The 17,983-nt window shown below is 41.0% G+C and overlaps 1 protein-coding gene across 1 annotated transcript; it reads right to left on the bottom strand.

Annotated features, from left to right (window-relative positions):
* Nucleotides 1-3,327: 3,327 nt before the first annotated feature.
* LOC138956589 (arylsulfatase I-like) lies at nucleotides 3,328-17,830 on the bottom strand (the record flags this gene model as incomplete). The annotated part of the gene is given in 11 exon segments (XM_070327910.1): nucleotides 3,328-4,318; nucleotides 4,706-4,975; nucleotides 6,139-6,197; nucleotides 6,985-7,127; nucleotides 8,587-8,684; nucleotides 9,698-9,764; nucleotides 10,325-10,426; nucleotides 11,919-11,983; nucleotides 14,769-14,875; nucleotides 16,552-16,655; nucleotides 17,779-17,830. Coding segments are annotated over 11 exon segments (1,240 nt in total), but the record flags the coding sequence as incomplete, so codon positions are not given.
* Nucleotides 17,831-17,983: the final 153 nt, after the last annotated feature.

A 17,983-nucleotide genomic window follows, 5' to 3' on the forward strand; every position in this document is an offset into this window, starting at 1 on the left:
GAAGGCTCGATGCGGGTGTGTGTACGTGCCTGTGGGTGCGTGTGTGTGTATATGTGTGTGTTTTGGGTGTGTATATATATATATATATATATATATATATATATATATATATATATATATATATATATATATATGTGTGTGTGTGTGGTTCTGTGTGTTAGTGTGTGTGTGTGTGTGTCTGTGTGTTAGTGTGTGTGTGTGTGTGTGCGTGTGTGTCTGGGAGTGGGTGCGTGTGTGTGTGCTTGTGTGTGTATGTGTCTATGTATGTGTGTGTGTGTTAGTGTGTGTTTATGTGTGCGTGCATTTGTGTGTGTGTGTGTGTGTGTGTGTGTGTGTGTGTGTGTGTGTGTGTGTGTGTGTGTGTGTGTGTGTGTGTGTGTGTGTGTGTTTGTGCATTTAAAATGACTCCTCGTTACACCACCTTTCCAAGTCGGATGCTCTTTCTCCTGCAGATGCCATTGGCCCCACGATTGATGGAATATAGCCTCATTCTAAGTCAGGCTGACACACACACACACACACACACACACACACACACACACACACACACACACACACACACACACACACACACACACACACACTCACCACCACAACCACCACCACCACCACCACCACCAACAATAACAACACCAATACCGGTATACCACCACCAACAACAACATCAGCAACACTTCATGATCATCCGGCAGTAGTTGTATTCTCAGGTTAACACACTTGTCATCACTTCGCATACCTTATGGTCTCGGTATTTTGTTGGCCTTCATATTTCCTACTTGTAAAATGACCCTCAAAGCTAACCGAGACTAGTTGAGGTTGTATCAATGCCCCTCGCCAGCAGGTGGTTAGTGGCTTTTTTAGCGAGTGGTTATCGACAATTAATGACCGGTAATTTTAAATGAGTTGGGGCATTCTGACCAATCACAGGATCTGTTTCATTAAAACGCCAACTTGATTGAATTACAATAAATATGTTTTTCTGCTCCTTTTTAATTCCTAAAAAAAAACCACCAGAACGTCATCAACTCACGTGAGATGGCCCTCGTCAAAATGCTTGTCATCGTTTCCGTCATCTTTATCATGACGTCATCCCCCGTCGTGGTTTTGAGCGTCACTAAAACGATTGTGCCAGACTTCCTTCACACCGGTCGCTATAGAAACATCTTTCTGGCATCAGTCGGATTCTACATGGAGCTGGGGATGATCAACAGTTCCATCAATTTTTTCGTCTATTTCATCAGGTCGTCGAGGTTTCGAGAAGAACTGAAATCGATGAGGTGTTTCTACTTCTTGCAGGGGAAAGACAAGAATAAGGGCTTGCGTAGCCAAGCTGTAACTTCGTGTAGCTTGGTGATAACGGAAACTTCGAATATCAACAGCTAAGTTTGTTGGTTTTTTGTTAGAGAGAAATAAAAAAAAAACCAAGAAAGGTAGCTGGTTGTTGGAACGTTTGTTATTGACAAAACAATACATTCACAGATATTTCGACCCAACGACAATAAACAAATTACATCTAAAAAATAATAAGAAATAAATAAATAATGCATAAATAATAATGATAATAAGAAATAAATAAATAATCATAATAATAATGATAATAAGAAACAAATAAATAATCATAATAATAAGAAAGAAAAAAAAAAGATATTTGGCTTCCTGACGAGTGGACGTAAACTGATAGAACTATCAAGCCAAGTTTTGTGTGAATATTTGTTTGTCTGTTCACTTAAAAAACCGTTGGGTCGAAATATCTGTGAACGTATTGTTTTGTCAATAACAAACGTTTCAACAACCTACCTTTCTTGTTTTTTTGATTCTGAATTTTCGAACGTTGGCAGTCTTTTTGTTTTGGGATTTGTTAGAGAGAAGCAAATTGAGAACGCTGACAATGTTGTGCTAGTTGCCGGGGTGTGGGAAGAATAAAGACTTTCGTAGCCAAGCTGTAGCCTCTTGTGTGTTCAGTGACGACTGGAGTTTCTGATATCAATAGCTTAAGTTTGTTATTTGTTTGTTTGTTTGTTGGCTGGTTGGTTTCTTAGTTGGTTTCTTGGTTAGTTGGTTAGTTGGTTAACTGGTTTTCGGCTTGTTCGTCTGCATGGGCTTCGATATGTGATACTCATAGAGGCGCCAAATGTCCTGCTCTTCTCTTTTGATCGATGCAGGGTGTTCAGTGTGCATTTTCTTTTGTGTTCATGCACAATTGCTTTGCTTGACGTTGATTGTAACCCTTGCTTCCGGACCATCTTTTCTCTCAGATCACACACACACAGACACAGACACAGACACACACACACACACACACACACACACACACACACTCACACACATACACTCACACACACACACACACACACACACACACAGACACAGACACAGACACACACACACACACACACACAGGAAGAAAAAACGTACACGACGGATGCATATTTTACATTAATAACTATGATTGCACAGTATATGGTACTCATCATTAAAACGAAAGAAAGGCTGATATATCCCTATACTAGAATGAATACCCGCTTCGCCGGGTAGCCGGCTTCGCCGGGAAGAAGTACTTAGAGCCGTACGCCGGCTTCGCCGGGTCCGAACAATGGACCCGCCAAGCTTAGGTCCCTCCCAGATTCGTGGAATGGGAACAGCACGAAAATGATTCAGTGGCCATAATGCCATTCCTGACCATATCGAGTCCCATCCTTGTCGACGAATGTAACCGTGTTAATCACCTTTGGAGGCGAACTCCACTCAAACAGGATTGAGCAATTTAGAGCTTATCTCTAAGCCCTTTTGAACGGTTATTGCTTCTCAAAGGAAGGCCAGTACATACAAATACACAAAAGCCGCCAGACCACATCACAAACAGAACTGAACAATCCCCAGGTGTTGCTCACATAGAGAGACACACACACACACACACACACACACACACACACACAAACACAGAGAAGCCGTATCTATAGAGAGATAGATGACAGTGTATTTTTCGCGTGGCTATAAATTGATTCGACCTTTGCACTTTTACAGTGAGGATAATTTACGGGTCCAATTTACGTTCTGGACACTGCGGTGACCTTCTAAAAATAGTAACAGAACGCCGGGAATATCCGAAGACGCCCCACTCATACTATAGTGCACCATACGAAGGAAGGGAGGTAAACGCTGAAAACCTGGAGAAGATGAGAAGATAAGGAAGAGTTACTTATAATGGTGAAATGAACACAAAAACCAAAATCGGTTCAGCGCTGCGCGCTGAGAGCACGTGTTGAAATATCTCATCGATGATATTGTGTCCGGGGTGTAGCTGAATACGGTGTCCAAATTTGAAAAAGATCCACCGAGAACTTTGGCTTTGGTGTGTCGGTATGGGGGCCCGGGTAGCTGAGGTGGAACCAAAATAGCTGAGGTGGAACCAAAATCGGTTCAGCGCTGCGCGCTGAGAGCACGTGTTGAAATATCGACCAGGTTGTGTCCTGTCCCGGGTCTACCTGAATATGCCCACCAAATTTGAAGCAGATCCATCGAGAACTTTGGCCGTGCATCGCGAACTCACACACAGACACACACACAGACACACAGACAGACACAAGTCGTATATATATATAGAAGCTTTCACAGAAGATACATACACTTTGTTATCACAGATGCAAACCTTTTAATTGAATAAAAGTAAAAAAACAGACAAACTTCTAACGTACTAACAATCAGAATTTCAACCCTCAAAAAGGTAGGTTATTGGAACTTTTGATAATTGACAACAATATGATTGAAACAAAAATACTGTAAATGTAACGTTTTGTTTTTTCAATTACTAAACGTTATAATAACCTACTTTTCTTGGGTTTCTTTTATTTCTAATTTCATAAACGATTGCACAAAGAAAAGCAAGTGGACCGGTGTCGCGAACTGAAAACTCTGCTGAACAATCCCTCTCGATGCTGTCAATGCGCATGCGCTAATCTTGGACTTATAAAATGCGATCCTTTGAACGAACGAACCATGGGTTAGGGTTAGGGTTAGGGTTAGGGTTAGGGTTAGGTTGTTCACGACCTGATTAATCTCCCCATGTTAGCGCATGAGCATTGACCGCATTGAGAGGGATTGTTCAGGCAGAGTTTTCAGTTCGTGACACAGGCCATGACGTAATCTCAACACCATCCGGGTCCCCAGACTCCGTTAAAAAGGTCAGGGTTGGAGGCGGGGTCATCAGGCGGGAAATTAGCGGGTACCATGGTCTGCCGCCATTGATCCAGCCTCGCTTTCATCTTGGCCAGAACATCCGGGAACTTGTTCTTGACGTCATTGCGTTCTGTGGGATCCTCTGTGCAAATAAAAATAATATATTTTTTGATTTACTGACCGCAACTGAAGGGAGATTGCTTTGAACTGAACTTGTAAACGTCTTCGAGAGAGAGGGGGGGGGGGGGGGGGGCGCAAAACAGGCGTGGAGGCTGAGGTATGAGGTAGAGACTAAAACAATTTACAAACTGTTATTGTCTTTGTAAATGTTATGTCCAGCGAACACTGTTGTTGTTGTTTTTGAAAACAGCAACAGTAATTGTCACAACAAATCCCAGCTACACACCAGAAAGACACCAAGAAAATGTTACATCTTTCAAAGAAACCAAGGGTACCAACAAATGCTTATAGCTCTCTTTACGGGGAAAATGCTTTCTGAAGTCTATTGCTCAAACAACAGAGAGTATACCTTTGACGTTGTACAGCTGAAGGTCGTTAGGGCCTGGCACGTTTTCATCCACAGTCTGAAAACCATCACCTTCTGTCCTAGCAGCCACCCCGGGTACAGGATACCACCCGTTATAAGAGCCAGGTACTCCTTGAATCAGCTTCCAGTCTCCGCTCCGGATAGCTGCGCTGAACTGGGGAATGTCGTCCATGTTGTAGACAAACTCGGTGCGAGGGCTGGGAGACCCGTTGACCAATGACTCCCACTGGCTCACTCCGTCCATACCGTCAGCTGTGACAAGCAGTAACAGTTATTGCAGCATGAGCATGACCATGGTGTATACAAACTCTGTACGGGGGCTGGGAGACCCGTTGCCCAATGACTGCCACTGGCTCACTCCGTCTATACCGTCAGCTGTGACAAGCAGTAACAGTTATTGCAGCATGATGATGCGGGTCGTCTATGTTGTAGTCAAACTCTGTATGGGGATTGGGAGACCCGTTTACAAATGACTCAGATTGACTGACTCAGGCTGTGACGATAGTGTAGTATGTAGAGCGCGTGATCGTAGATTCAAATAAAATAAAACAACATGAAATAAAATCAAATTAAATTTATTATCTCAATCTGAGAAATTACATTCCTGCATGGGTTTTTTTATCAGCAAAAAGAGCACAAGAACTGAACTGAACTTCATTAGAATATTCAAAGTTTGAGGTTTCAGTATGAATGACCTAACTTTGCAAACAGTAACTTGAAAAATGCAGGCATACAAACGGGAAGTTTAAATACCATAACAGTGAAAAGTACGGATTTCACATACTAAAACATAGTTATACAATGTCAATGATCAATACTTGCTGCAAATGGAGACTAGGTTAGGGTGTTGTTGTTTTTTGTATTTTAACCGTATCTTCAACCGATATTGCTATACCGCAACTATTTATATTTAGGTCTATCACTGAAAAATAAAAGTTCTAACAAGGTCCTGTTTGTCAACCCTTGTTACTTTAAATGTTGTTAAAACAAACATTGATCTCCTTTTAAAGTTGTACATCTTTTCCGGGGGTGGGGGGGTCTTGGGTGGTGGGTGTGGGGGGGGGGGGGTATGTCGAGGAAAACATGTCGACGACGACGATGAAACTTAGATGATGATGATCATGATCATGATCATGATCATGATGATGATCATGATCATGATCATGATGACGACGATGATGATGCCGATGATGATGATGACGATGATGATGATGATGATGATGATGATGATGATGATGACGACAACGACGACGACGACGACGATGATGATGATGATGATGATGATGATGATGATGATGATGATGATGATGATGATGATGATGATGATGATGATGATGATGATGATGATGATGATGATGATGGTGGTGGTGGTGATGCCGACGACGACAAATACACGGACAAGAACAAGTACTTACGTATCTTTCCACCAACCAGAGACATGATGGTGGGGAACCAATCCACAGCGTGCATCATTCTGTACAACAAATGGAGACATGATGGTAGGGAACCAATCCACAGCGTGCATCATTCTGTACACCAACCAGAGACATGATGGTACAGGAAACCAATCCACAGCGTGCATCATTCTGTACAACAAATGGAGACATGATGGTGGGGAACCAATCCACAGCGTGCATCATTCTGTACACCAACCAGAGACATGATGGTGGGGAACCAATCCACAGCGTGCATCATTCTGTACACCAACCAGAGACATGATGGTGGGGAACCAATCCACAGCGTGCATCATTCTGTACACCAACCAGAGACATGATTGTGGGGAACCAATCCACAGCGTGCATCATTCTGTACAACAAATGGAGACATGATGGTGGGGAACCAATCCACAGCGTGCATCATTCTGTACACCAACCAGAGACATGATGGTAGGGAACCAATCCACAGCGTGCATCATTCTGTACAACAAATGGAGACATGATGGTGGGGAACCAATCCACAGCGTGCATCATTCTGTACACCAACCAGAGACATGATTGTGGGGAACCAATCCACAGAGTGCATCATTCTGTACAACAAATGGAGACAAGTGTTATTAGAACCTAAACCGTGAAACCAACGTTGTTCGAGGAACATTTTCCAAGTTAAGTTCATTATTTGTTTGATGAGTGTGTATCAGTTGGTCCACCTGTAAAGACCATTGGGTCGCAGTGATTGCAACGTTTTGCTTTGTTATAAATTAAAAGTTCCAATGACCTACCATTCCTGCTTTTGGATTCTATATTGCCCGTACGACTCCTTACCCCTCGTGGACCTGGCCAGCCCTGTGGCCGAGGTATTTCTTGCTGTAGAGAAAGCCCGCACCTCGGGTCCCTCCTTCCCATAGTGTGGCCTTGGCCCCACGTAACGGCCAGTTTATCCCTGCATGCCACACCGGACCTCCGTTCTGGACAACAGAACAACGTACGGTACGCCACAACATACTCGACACAGACAATATTCTGACCAGACCTACGTTCTGGACAAGAGGGGCAAAGTTACACCACTACATACTCGACCCATAACATATTCTGATCACTCATACTCATTTTCAACACGGAATATATTCTAACCAGATCTACGTTCTCGGCAACATGGAAAACGTTACACCACCACACACCCAACCGAGACAATATTCTGACCCGACTTACGTTCTGGATAACATGGAAAATGAAACATCCCTATAAACACTCAACCCAAAATATATTCACACTCATACCAGAAACTGTTCTGACCACCCATACGTTCTGGACAAAATGGGGAACGCTACAGCACTACATACTCGACCCAGACAATATTCTGACCAGATCTACGTTCTGGACGTTACACCACAGCATTCTCGACCAAGAAACTATTCTAGACAAGAGGGGGAAAGTTACACCACTACAATTATACTCGACCAAGACAATATTCTGACCAAACCTGCGTTCTGGAAAACAAGGGAAATGTTACACCACTAAATACTCAACTCAGAAAATATTCTGACCAGAAAAGTTAGTTAAGAACAACGCCAGGAAAGGCCCACGCTATAGTTATGGTGGAAGTAAAACAAGAGAGGTAAAAACTAGAAAAAGGTTCAAGTCGGAAAAGCTTGGAAACATCAGAGATGCTAAGAGTCAGCATACTAGAACTAATGAGTTTACGGTAAAAATGCGACGAAACTAAAATCCGAAGTAATCCTGTGATTAAGATCCCTCCAGTTTTGGCTCAAGGGGTACTAAGAATTGCTTTACCATACTCATAACACAATAAAGTGCACATCCCCATGAAAATTCACCAGAACGATCTTTAATTCAGAATTGTTATTTGTTAATGTGATAAACACAAAAGGGTCCCGACTTTACCTGACACGGCTGTTCCCAGCTTGTGCTTTAGTGTGAGTTAAAAATAGCCCAGCAGATGGAATAGTTTGGCTACCAACAGCTACAGCCAGCACACTGTTAAGCTCGTTTGCCTGTTATACCCAACGGCTTCCGCGCTATACTGGGAGATTGGCCTTCTGCTGTGTTATCTCTGCTGTGGGGAAAGGATGGGTGCTAAAAATAGCCTGCAGCTAAAATAGCAGAAATGAAGCTCTGGGAACAGCGAGCTGAACAACTTTTAGCAGGTCACCTGGAATCAATTCTGGTTGGTCCAAAAAGTGACATGGTGTACTTTAATAGTTAATAAACTCCGTATGATCGGTCAAGATTGGGGACATATTTTGCTTATTAAGAATAATAGCAGAAGCTCCGGATTTAAATAAGCAAATTAATCTTAACAATGATCTTTCTACGCCTACTGTATACCCAAAGGTATTTAATTACCAAAGTCAACCTTCATTAATTATGCCCCGAATTATTGTTCTCACTCACAGATATACTTACATCAGTTGTGAAGATAAGTAGAGAATTGTCCATGTAACCCTCAGCTTCTAGTACTTGTGTTATGTTGCCAATGGCTTCATCCATTATGGCTACCATACCTGTTAGATATTCATAAACAGGAAGAGGACTGTCTCCAAATTAGGCTGCGACACACTCTGTCTGTCTGCCTGTTTGTTTATCTGTATGTATGTCTTTCTCTGTCCTATAACTCTGTATTTTTTCCTGTGCCGCTAACCTCCCCCCCCCCCCCCTTTCTCTCTCTCAATCACTCTGTCTTGATCAGTCTCTCTCTCTCTCTCTCTCTCTCTCTCTCTCTCTCTCTCTCTCTCTCTCTCTCTCTCTCTCTCTCTCTCTCTCTCTCTCTCTCTCTCTCTCTCTCTCTCTCTCCAAGGCACAACTAGAAACATGAAGCCAGAAGATATTCACTGGAATTATATGCATTCTTGCTGTAGAGTTGCAAAGCTTGAATTGTTTCTCTTAATGACAGTGATTTGTTTAAAATGAGAGCGTATGAACAAAATTGTGTTTCATAATAAAAACCATAATACAGTTAAATGTATACTAGTTGTGTCATGCCGTTTCAATGACATGCTGCTTCGTGGAAGAGGTCTAATGTTGCGGGATATAGATAAATTCCGAAAGTCAACCTGTCTGGGTTTTCATGATCCTCTCGACATCATGTCTTTTACTTTCGAAAACACAGCGGACGGGGTTCATTAAGCACTGCAATGTAAATGGTGTGTCATCAGTCCTCTAGTAATTTCCTATGAACTATTAATAGCTACACTGCAAATTGAAGTGTTCCACTTTTGAAAAAAAAAGTTGTGAACACATTGTGGGCTAATTATACAAGCAAAAGTAGCACACTCGGTAAACATTGAATAGCTTCTACAATGTGTGCTACTTTTGCCAGTAGGATTGTATACTACTTCACAGTGTTCAAAACTGGTTACAGACAGTGTGTTAAACAGTGGAACACGTCAGTTAAGAATGTATCTTGTCTCACGTTCAAGGAATACGACTCTTCCACATGCCATAGGTCTACAAACTTCGACACGAGTTTTTTTCTGACCATCGTCTCGTCTATTGAAGGTGGAGATAATAATCTTACCGCATTTTGTTTTGCGGTCGTGGTTGGAGGTCTGCGAGCAGTACCTGTCCTCGTATTGAGGGGGGACCTGTCATGTTTGAAGAGGAACAAATATATAGAACATCACAACATTTTATCAACTGACCAAGATGGTTTTGCATAATTTTCTAATACACACACAAACACACTCTCTCACACACACACACACACACCCACACACACACGACACACACACACACACGCGCGCGCGCGCGCCCACACACTCACACACACGCGCGCGCGCACGCTGGCACACACACACACACACACACACGCACACACACACATACACACACACACACACACACACACACACACACACCCCACACACACACACACACACACACACACACACACACACACACACACAAACACACTCTCACACACACACACACACACACACTCGTGCATACGACATATTCTACTTCTTTCCTCCCCTTTCACTCTATCACTCTATCTCGCGCGCACGATGTTGTTGTTGTTGTTGTTGTTGTTGTTGTTGTTGTTGTTGTTGTTGTTGTTGTTGTTGTTGTTGTTGTTATTGTCGTCGTCGTCGTCGTTGTTGCTGTTGTTGTTTTTGTTCTTGTTTTTGTTTTTTATTCTAATCACCTGAAGTGGTTCGTGGACGGACTGAAAAGGCAGATAGAGAAACAGTGGTTTTGACTTGTCGTGTGCCCTGACGATATCCATTGCGCGGTTAGCATACAGGTACTGGTGAGACATAAGATAGAGAAACAGTGGTTTTGACTTGTCGTGTGCCCTCATGATATCCATTGCGCGGTTAGCATACAGGTACTGGTGAGACATAAGACATTACACCAAATACGGTATAAGCAAAAGAAATGTTTTGCACCCTCAATTTAAAAAAATGTTGAACATAATTTAAGATGGTAACAATGGTTGGTACAACATTTGTTATCCGTCCAACATTTCTACTAATACAGTATGCGTTCTGTTGTAAACATAAGTTCATATGAGCAGCAATTACACCTGCAATTGCATTTGATGTCAAACTACGAAATATTCCAGTGATGTGACTTCTACCACATGGGTATCTTTCGGAACGCTGCAACAGTGTATCTCGCATTTTTACACCCCCGGTATAGGGGTGTGTATAGGATTCGGTCGATGTGTTTGTTTGTTTGTTTGTTTGTTTGTTTGTGTGTTTGTGTTCGCATATAGATCTCAAGAATGAACGGACCGATCGTCACCAAACTTGGTGAACAGGTTCTATACATTCCTGAGACGGTCCTAACAAACACACACGGTTAGGGAGTTATTGGTGGATTAAGATTCTACAAGGACTTATAGAGGGACATATTAATGGTCAAAGGGAAATAACCTTCTCAGTTGGTGGCAGTGAGAATGGTTATTTCCCTTTGACCAACGGGGGTGTTTTTCCTACCTCGGAGGAATTTCTTGTTACCATAACTTTCTGAACCATGTCAATTAAGGTGGCACATTTTTGTTTTTGCTTAACTAAATGAATACAGATTACGGACACATCATCAAATTCATGGTTTTTGAAAGTTTGTTTTTTAGCGAAAATATAACCCGATTTGGCGACAAGTTTGGAATATGTTCGATATCGATATTGAATATCGAATATCAATACATATAAAGCGCTTCGAGCTGTAGGGGAGCACTATATAAAAAAAATGATCACAATAATAATAATAATATAAATATTCGATTATTAGTATTACTATTAAAACGACAGTTAAACAACAATTGTACTTTCAATGCCCAAAACTCTATTATAGATCGAACGGCATGCATTCAATGGAAAACTGATTTCGATGCATCTAACATCCCCCCCCCCCCCCCTCTCATCGGCAACAATGACAACAACAGTATGTAGAAACATCTAAAAAAAAATAACACACACAACAGAAATGGGTTGATGAGATGGTGATACGTGTTTCTTAACGCCCTCACGGTTAACCAATTAGGGGCATGTTCCCGGCTATTACCCCGATTTAAGACGATTTAAAAAATAAAAATTAAATACAAACAAATGTAAAAAAGGAAAAACGGTCGCCGCAAAGGAGGTGTGGCTGTCGTGCTCGAGCTCCAATAGTCACCAAGGCACCAGAGCTGGAGGTTGCTGTCAAGTAGAGTCATGGCGTTGGTTTAGAGACTCCGCTGGGTCATTGTAACTCTTGAGAGCTTGGGAGCAGACCGTAAACATATTTGTACTCACCGCGGAGTATATTCCACTGTCTTCTCTGTCCACAGTCTCATTCTTCCGGAAATCCAGGCCATTGTCTGTCCAATCAAACATGAATCCTTGTTAGAACTGAGATGATTACAACAGTTCTGACTTGGACTTGTATTTTCCCCCCTTCATTATCATTTATACAATCACGTTCTTTGAGGTTTAGAATGTACGTAACATTTTGCAATTTAAAAAAAAAAACTGGCATGTGAATAGTATGTTTGCGGATCTCATGTTGTGTATGAGCCATAGCACGTATGCATTTTTATACAGTGTGTTTGCTGCTGAAGCACAAGAGAAAACCGAACATGAACCAGTGGTTAAGAAGTGTGGTTACTTTTATTAAAACCATTGGCAGTAGTAAAGTGAAAGCAGATATCCCTGTATCAGTCCTTGGAAACTTGTGTATACAAACCCAAAAACAAAGAGACTGCCAACGTTCCAAAATTCAGAATAAAAAAACCAAGAAAGGTAGGTTGTTGGAACGTTTGTTATTGACAAAACAATACATTCACAAATTATATCGACCCAACGGTCTTTTAAGTGCACAGACAAACAATAACGAAAACTTATCTGATTTTTCCTTCCGCCTGCCACGAAGCCGCAAGCGAATGAATTTGAAAACTTAAAAACTTAAAAGACCGTTGGGTCGATATATTTGTGAATGTATTGTTTTGTCAATAACAAACGTTCCAACAACCTACCTTTCTTGTTTTTTGATTTTGTTTATACAAAGATTATCCTACATACGTGAGAGAGACACTCGTGAGATAATAATCGTTCAAATCACACGTGTGTATATCATGTAAATGAGATCATGTCAAGCAAACGTCATTACGGAAAAAAAATTGTGCTCGCTAATTCCTCTTAATGAATTTTTAGAACTAACACGTTACGCCACACTTTCAGAGTGACGTTTCTTTGCTTTGATGTCATAGATTGCACGAGGCTTTAGAAGAGCTGCCTCGACTGCAGGACTTTTTGAGTAAATTACACGTAGGTACAGTATGTAGGATAAACACATTACTACATGGCTTGCTGTGTCGTACCAGATGTACACTCGTTGCTTTTTCAAATAGTGAACAGCTCGCTTTTGCTCGCAGTTCAATATTAAATAAAATTTAAAAAAACTCGTGTAAATCTGGTAGGACACAGCAAGCCATGTAGTATTCTCTATGTACATGTACTGTACGTCGACTTCATTCTGTGCTACGCTTTCTCCTGTAAAGTCCCATCAGCTTATTCTTGTTTTACATTTGGTCAAGTTTTGATGGGGAATCGAAACGAGGGTCGTGGTGTGTGCATGTGTGTGTGTGTGTGTGTATGTGTGTGTGTGTGTGTGTGTGTGTGTGTGTGTGTGTGAGTGTGTGTGTGTGTCTGTCTGTGTATGTGTCTGTGTGTGTGTCTGTCTGTATGAGTGTGTCTGTGTGTGTGTGTGTCTGTGTGTGTGTGTCTGTGTGTGTGTGTGTGTGTGTGTGTGGGTGTGTGTGTCTGTCTGTGTGTCTGTGTAGAGCGATTCAGAGAAATCTATTAGACCGATCTTCATAGAACTTCACATAAAAGTTGTTGGGTATAATATCCCCACATTTTTTATTTTTTTCAATAAATGTCTTTGATGACGTCATATCCGGATTTTTGTGAAAGTTGAGGCGTCACTGTCACGCCTTCATGTTTTAAGCAAATTGATTGAACTTTTGGAAAAGCAATCTTCGACAAAGGCCGGACTTTGGTATTGCATTTCAGCTTGGAGGCTTAAAAATTAATTAATCAGTGTGGTCATTAAAAATCTGAAAATTGTAATTAAGATTATGTTCTGTAAAAAGATCCAAAAACATTACTCTTCAATACTTTCTGATTAAAAAACATATAAATATGTTATTTTCGGATTAAAAAAAAGCTGAAATAATTAAAAATATTACAATTATGATTAAAATTAAACTTCCGAAATCGATTTAAAAACAATTTCATCTTATTCCTGGTCGGTTCCTGATTCCAACTCGCGGGGATTGACGAAGCTGTATTGTCTTGGTGAAAAAATGCGGTGCGCTCAGTTTTATTCCGTGAGTTCGACAGCTTGACTAAATGTAGTAATTTCGCCTAACGCGACTTGTTTTGGTGTGTGTTTGTGTCTGTAGTACTGTATTCGTATTCAGAAGAATGCAAATTAGCTTACGTCAACGATTGTTGGGATTCTTTTTCTTTGTTCATTTGGCCCAAATAGTTCAAACGGACACACATATTCTGATAAATCATGGTAGTGTAAATATAGCTGATACATTTAGCACAATATTTGTATTTGCCGTATACACATTAATTCACACACATAATAAACGAGCGCACGCATGCGAGCTCGCCCCCTCCACTTCCGGAATAGACCCATCGCCAAAACCTCACACGGTAATAATACGCCACTATATGCGTTTACTGATGTGCAATGTTGATAATTATATTACCTTGTTGTTGTTTTGTTGTTGTTGTTGTGGGAATCAGCTTTCTTATAAGATACTAGGGCTTACAAACGGAGATTTCTTATTCTACAATCTTAACATAAAAGCCAAAATAATTACATAATATATTCATATAAGCTAAAGGTAAATAAGATAACATATAGAAAAATGTAATCCAAAATTATATCAATAAATCAATCAATCTATGGACAAATGCATGAATATATTAAAGTGCAATTATTAATTCTTAGTAAATGTGATGTATTTTATGTCTGTAACCGCCAGATACTGCATGGCTATTTTTCTTGTTTTTATAAGGACAGTAAAATGTTGAGTCTTGAGTCTAAATGTATACATTGTACATTCATAGATAAAATGGACAATTTACCCATGTAGTGAGTGTAATAGTCCTCTACACCATTGAGATATCCCAAGAAAGTGTCAAAACCACGGTACGTCGGTGTGTACTTCACGCTGCAGAAACCCAGATGCCATCTGAAACAAAAACATAGAAACACACTAAAATTATGTTATTTGTATTCTTGACCACAATAAGACAGTTTAAACAGTTCGAGGGGAACAATGACTGCCGAGACCTGTGTAAAATGTCATATTTTGGTCAACAGTATACTGCAGTACAAATAACATTTATGTATCGATCGATTGTAGTTAGATGTTGTGTTATTTGTAGCGATTGAACGTACACAAACACGCACTCTTTTGTAGCCTCGGCTAGCCGCTTGTTTGACTCGCATGGCTCAAAGCAGGACATTCCAATGTCCATTCGATAAACAATCGCTTATACATAATTTAAAACAAATAGATTGGCTAACGTTGCTCAATGTTCATTCAGCATAATTGCTTTTTTAAAGACATAAACAGACTAAGTGAATGTCCTTATTTCAATTATTATGTGTCTGTTGTGTCATTTTCGATTCCCATAAAGAGCAATAGGTAGAGGTGCCCGTGCATATTGTTTGTACTCCATGTTTTTGAACGTTACATGACGGGCGAAGTGGCGCAGTGGTAAGACGTCGGTCTCCTAATCGGGAGGTCGTGAGTTCGAATCCCGGTCGCTGCCGCCTGGTGGGTTAAGAGTGGAGATTGTTCCGATCGCCCAGGTCAACTTATCTACAGACCTGCTAGCGACTTAACCCCCTTCGTGTGTACACGCAAGCACAAGACCAAGTGCGCACGGACAAGATCCTGTAATCCATGTCAGAGTTCGGTGGGTTATAGAAACACGAAAATACCCAGCATGCTTCCCCCGAAATCGGCGTATGGCCGCCTGAATGGCGGGGTAAAAATGGTCATACACGTAAAAATCCACTCGTGCTAAAAACATGAGTGAACGTGGGAGTCTAAGCCCATGAACGAAGAAGAAGAAGAAGAACAAGAAGAACGTTACTTGGATTAACCTTGTTTGCTATTTGACAGACAACAATGAAGCGGAAAATGTATATCAGTAAGGAGAAGCTCACCCCCCCCCCCCCCCCGCGCAACCCACCCACCCGTTCAAGGGAAGGGACTTTAGTGATACTATCCATCTTCAAACTTTTTTGTTTCTTTCTTTTTTCTTTCTTTCTTTCTTGATTATTTCTTTCTTTATGTGTGTGTTTGTCTGTCTCAAGAGACATTCTTCATTTAAAAAAATGTTATCAACCCCAACACATCGCAATGTATTGTGTCTTTAAAAACTGACTTTGTATATCTTTGAACATCAACAGCTTTTTTGGAAAATGCTTCTCGCATTTTGCTGAACATATCCCCTTTGGCTTTCAGCCTGGCTTCGGTCGATCGTCTGTCCATTAAACAAAAATACCAAGTTTCATTGACTTTCTTGCATGGCGCCGAATACTAAAACGTTGCGACGAATTCTTTTTTATATAATTGCTCGGGTAGGTCAGCGTCAGACGGACACATCCAAAGTAAGAGCAGCGCAGAAGTACCCGATCAGGTCCCGAATACGGAAAAGTGTAATCACATTTTGTTGGGTGCTGCACATTGACTCACTGAACTGATTATATTATCATCATCTGCGACAAAAAGACGAATCGTTACTTCAATAGTGCTCTGATGCGCATTGCATCTTAAAATGACGAAAAAGGGTGACATTTGTCCATATCTCATGGGTATTATATATATACACCAGATAAATCCACTCAACATACTTGCCGATAGCGTGAGTGGCGTAACCCACTTTCTTGAGTTGTTCGGGCAGGGTGGTGAGGTTGGTGGGTAGGCCCACCCGCTGTTGTCCGCGAATCACCAGGTGCTGCGGAATAAGAAAGGAGGAAAGACAGATTGTGATAAGAAGAGGAAGGGAGACGCTGAGTGTACATGTAGTGTACAATTTCCACAACAAAGAGACACACTCGCACACGCACGCACGTACACACGCAGACACAACTACTACTACTACTACTACTACTACTACTACTACTACTACTACTACTACTACTACTACTACTACTACCACTACTACTACTACTACTACTACTACTACTACTACTACTACTACTACTACTACTACTACTACCACTACCACTACCACTACTAATACTACTACTACTACTACTACTACTACTACCACTACCCCTACCACTACTACTACCACTACCACTACCACCACTACTACTACTACTACTACTACTACTACTACTACTACTACTACTACTACTACCACTACCACTACCACTACCACTACTACTACTACTACTACTACTACTACTACTACTACTACTACTACTACTACTACTACTACCACTACCACTACTACTACCACTACCACTACTACTACTACTACTACTACTACTACTACTACTACTACCACTACCACTACTACTATTTACTACTACTACTACTACCACTATCACTACTACTACTACTACCACTACTACTACTATTTACTACTAATACTACTACTACCACTACTATTACTACTACTACTACCACTACTACTACTACTACTACAAATTGTACAACTACTCTACTACTACTACCACTACCACTACTAAAAATATGGCAAAGCGAGCAACACAAAATATCAGGAAAAACAAATGACACAATTAATCAGCCGATATCATCACAAAATATTGCATAGCTAGATACGCATGGAGGCAAAAACTATGGTGGTATAACCTACAATTCGTTTTGAACCAACCCAATGAAACTCTCACATATTTTTTCCACACGTCAAGGCCGAACGGCCGATTAAGAAACACCAGTCGGGAAATACCAAGGTCAAAACAGTGCGCCCTAAACTGCAATCGGACGACGTGAATTGACAGTTGATACTGTCCGCATTAGACGAAAAATGTCTGTCTCGATATGTGTCAAATGTCACAGTTTGGTCAAATATACAAGTAACGTATGGACATTATTTGGACGTGATATACCTGAAGTCCGATGTGAAATGGAAAATAACCGGACATAAACGCACTTCGAGATCTGCAAAATAATGAAAATCACAAAGATATAACACAGTTTGGCACGAACAAGCGAACTGATGAACAAATACATAATCAATACTTGCTATTCCATCTGACGTTTTCAGTTGTCACTTCTCATTTACAGACTTCTTCCGTGTCTCCTCAAACTAAG

Source organism: Littorina saxatilis, unplaced genomic scaffold, assembly GCF_037325665.1.
Source record: "Littorina saxatilis isolate snail1 unplaced genomic scaffold, US_GU_Lsax_2.0 scaffold_2095, whole genome shotgun sequence".
NCBI lineage: Eukaryota > Metazoa > Mollusca > Gastropoda > Littorinimorpha > Littorinidae > Littorina > Littorina saxatilis.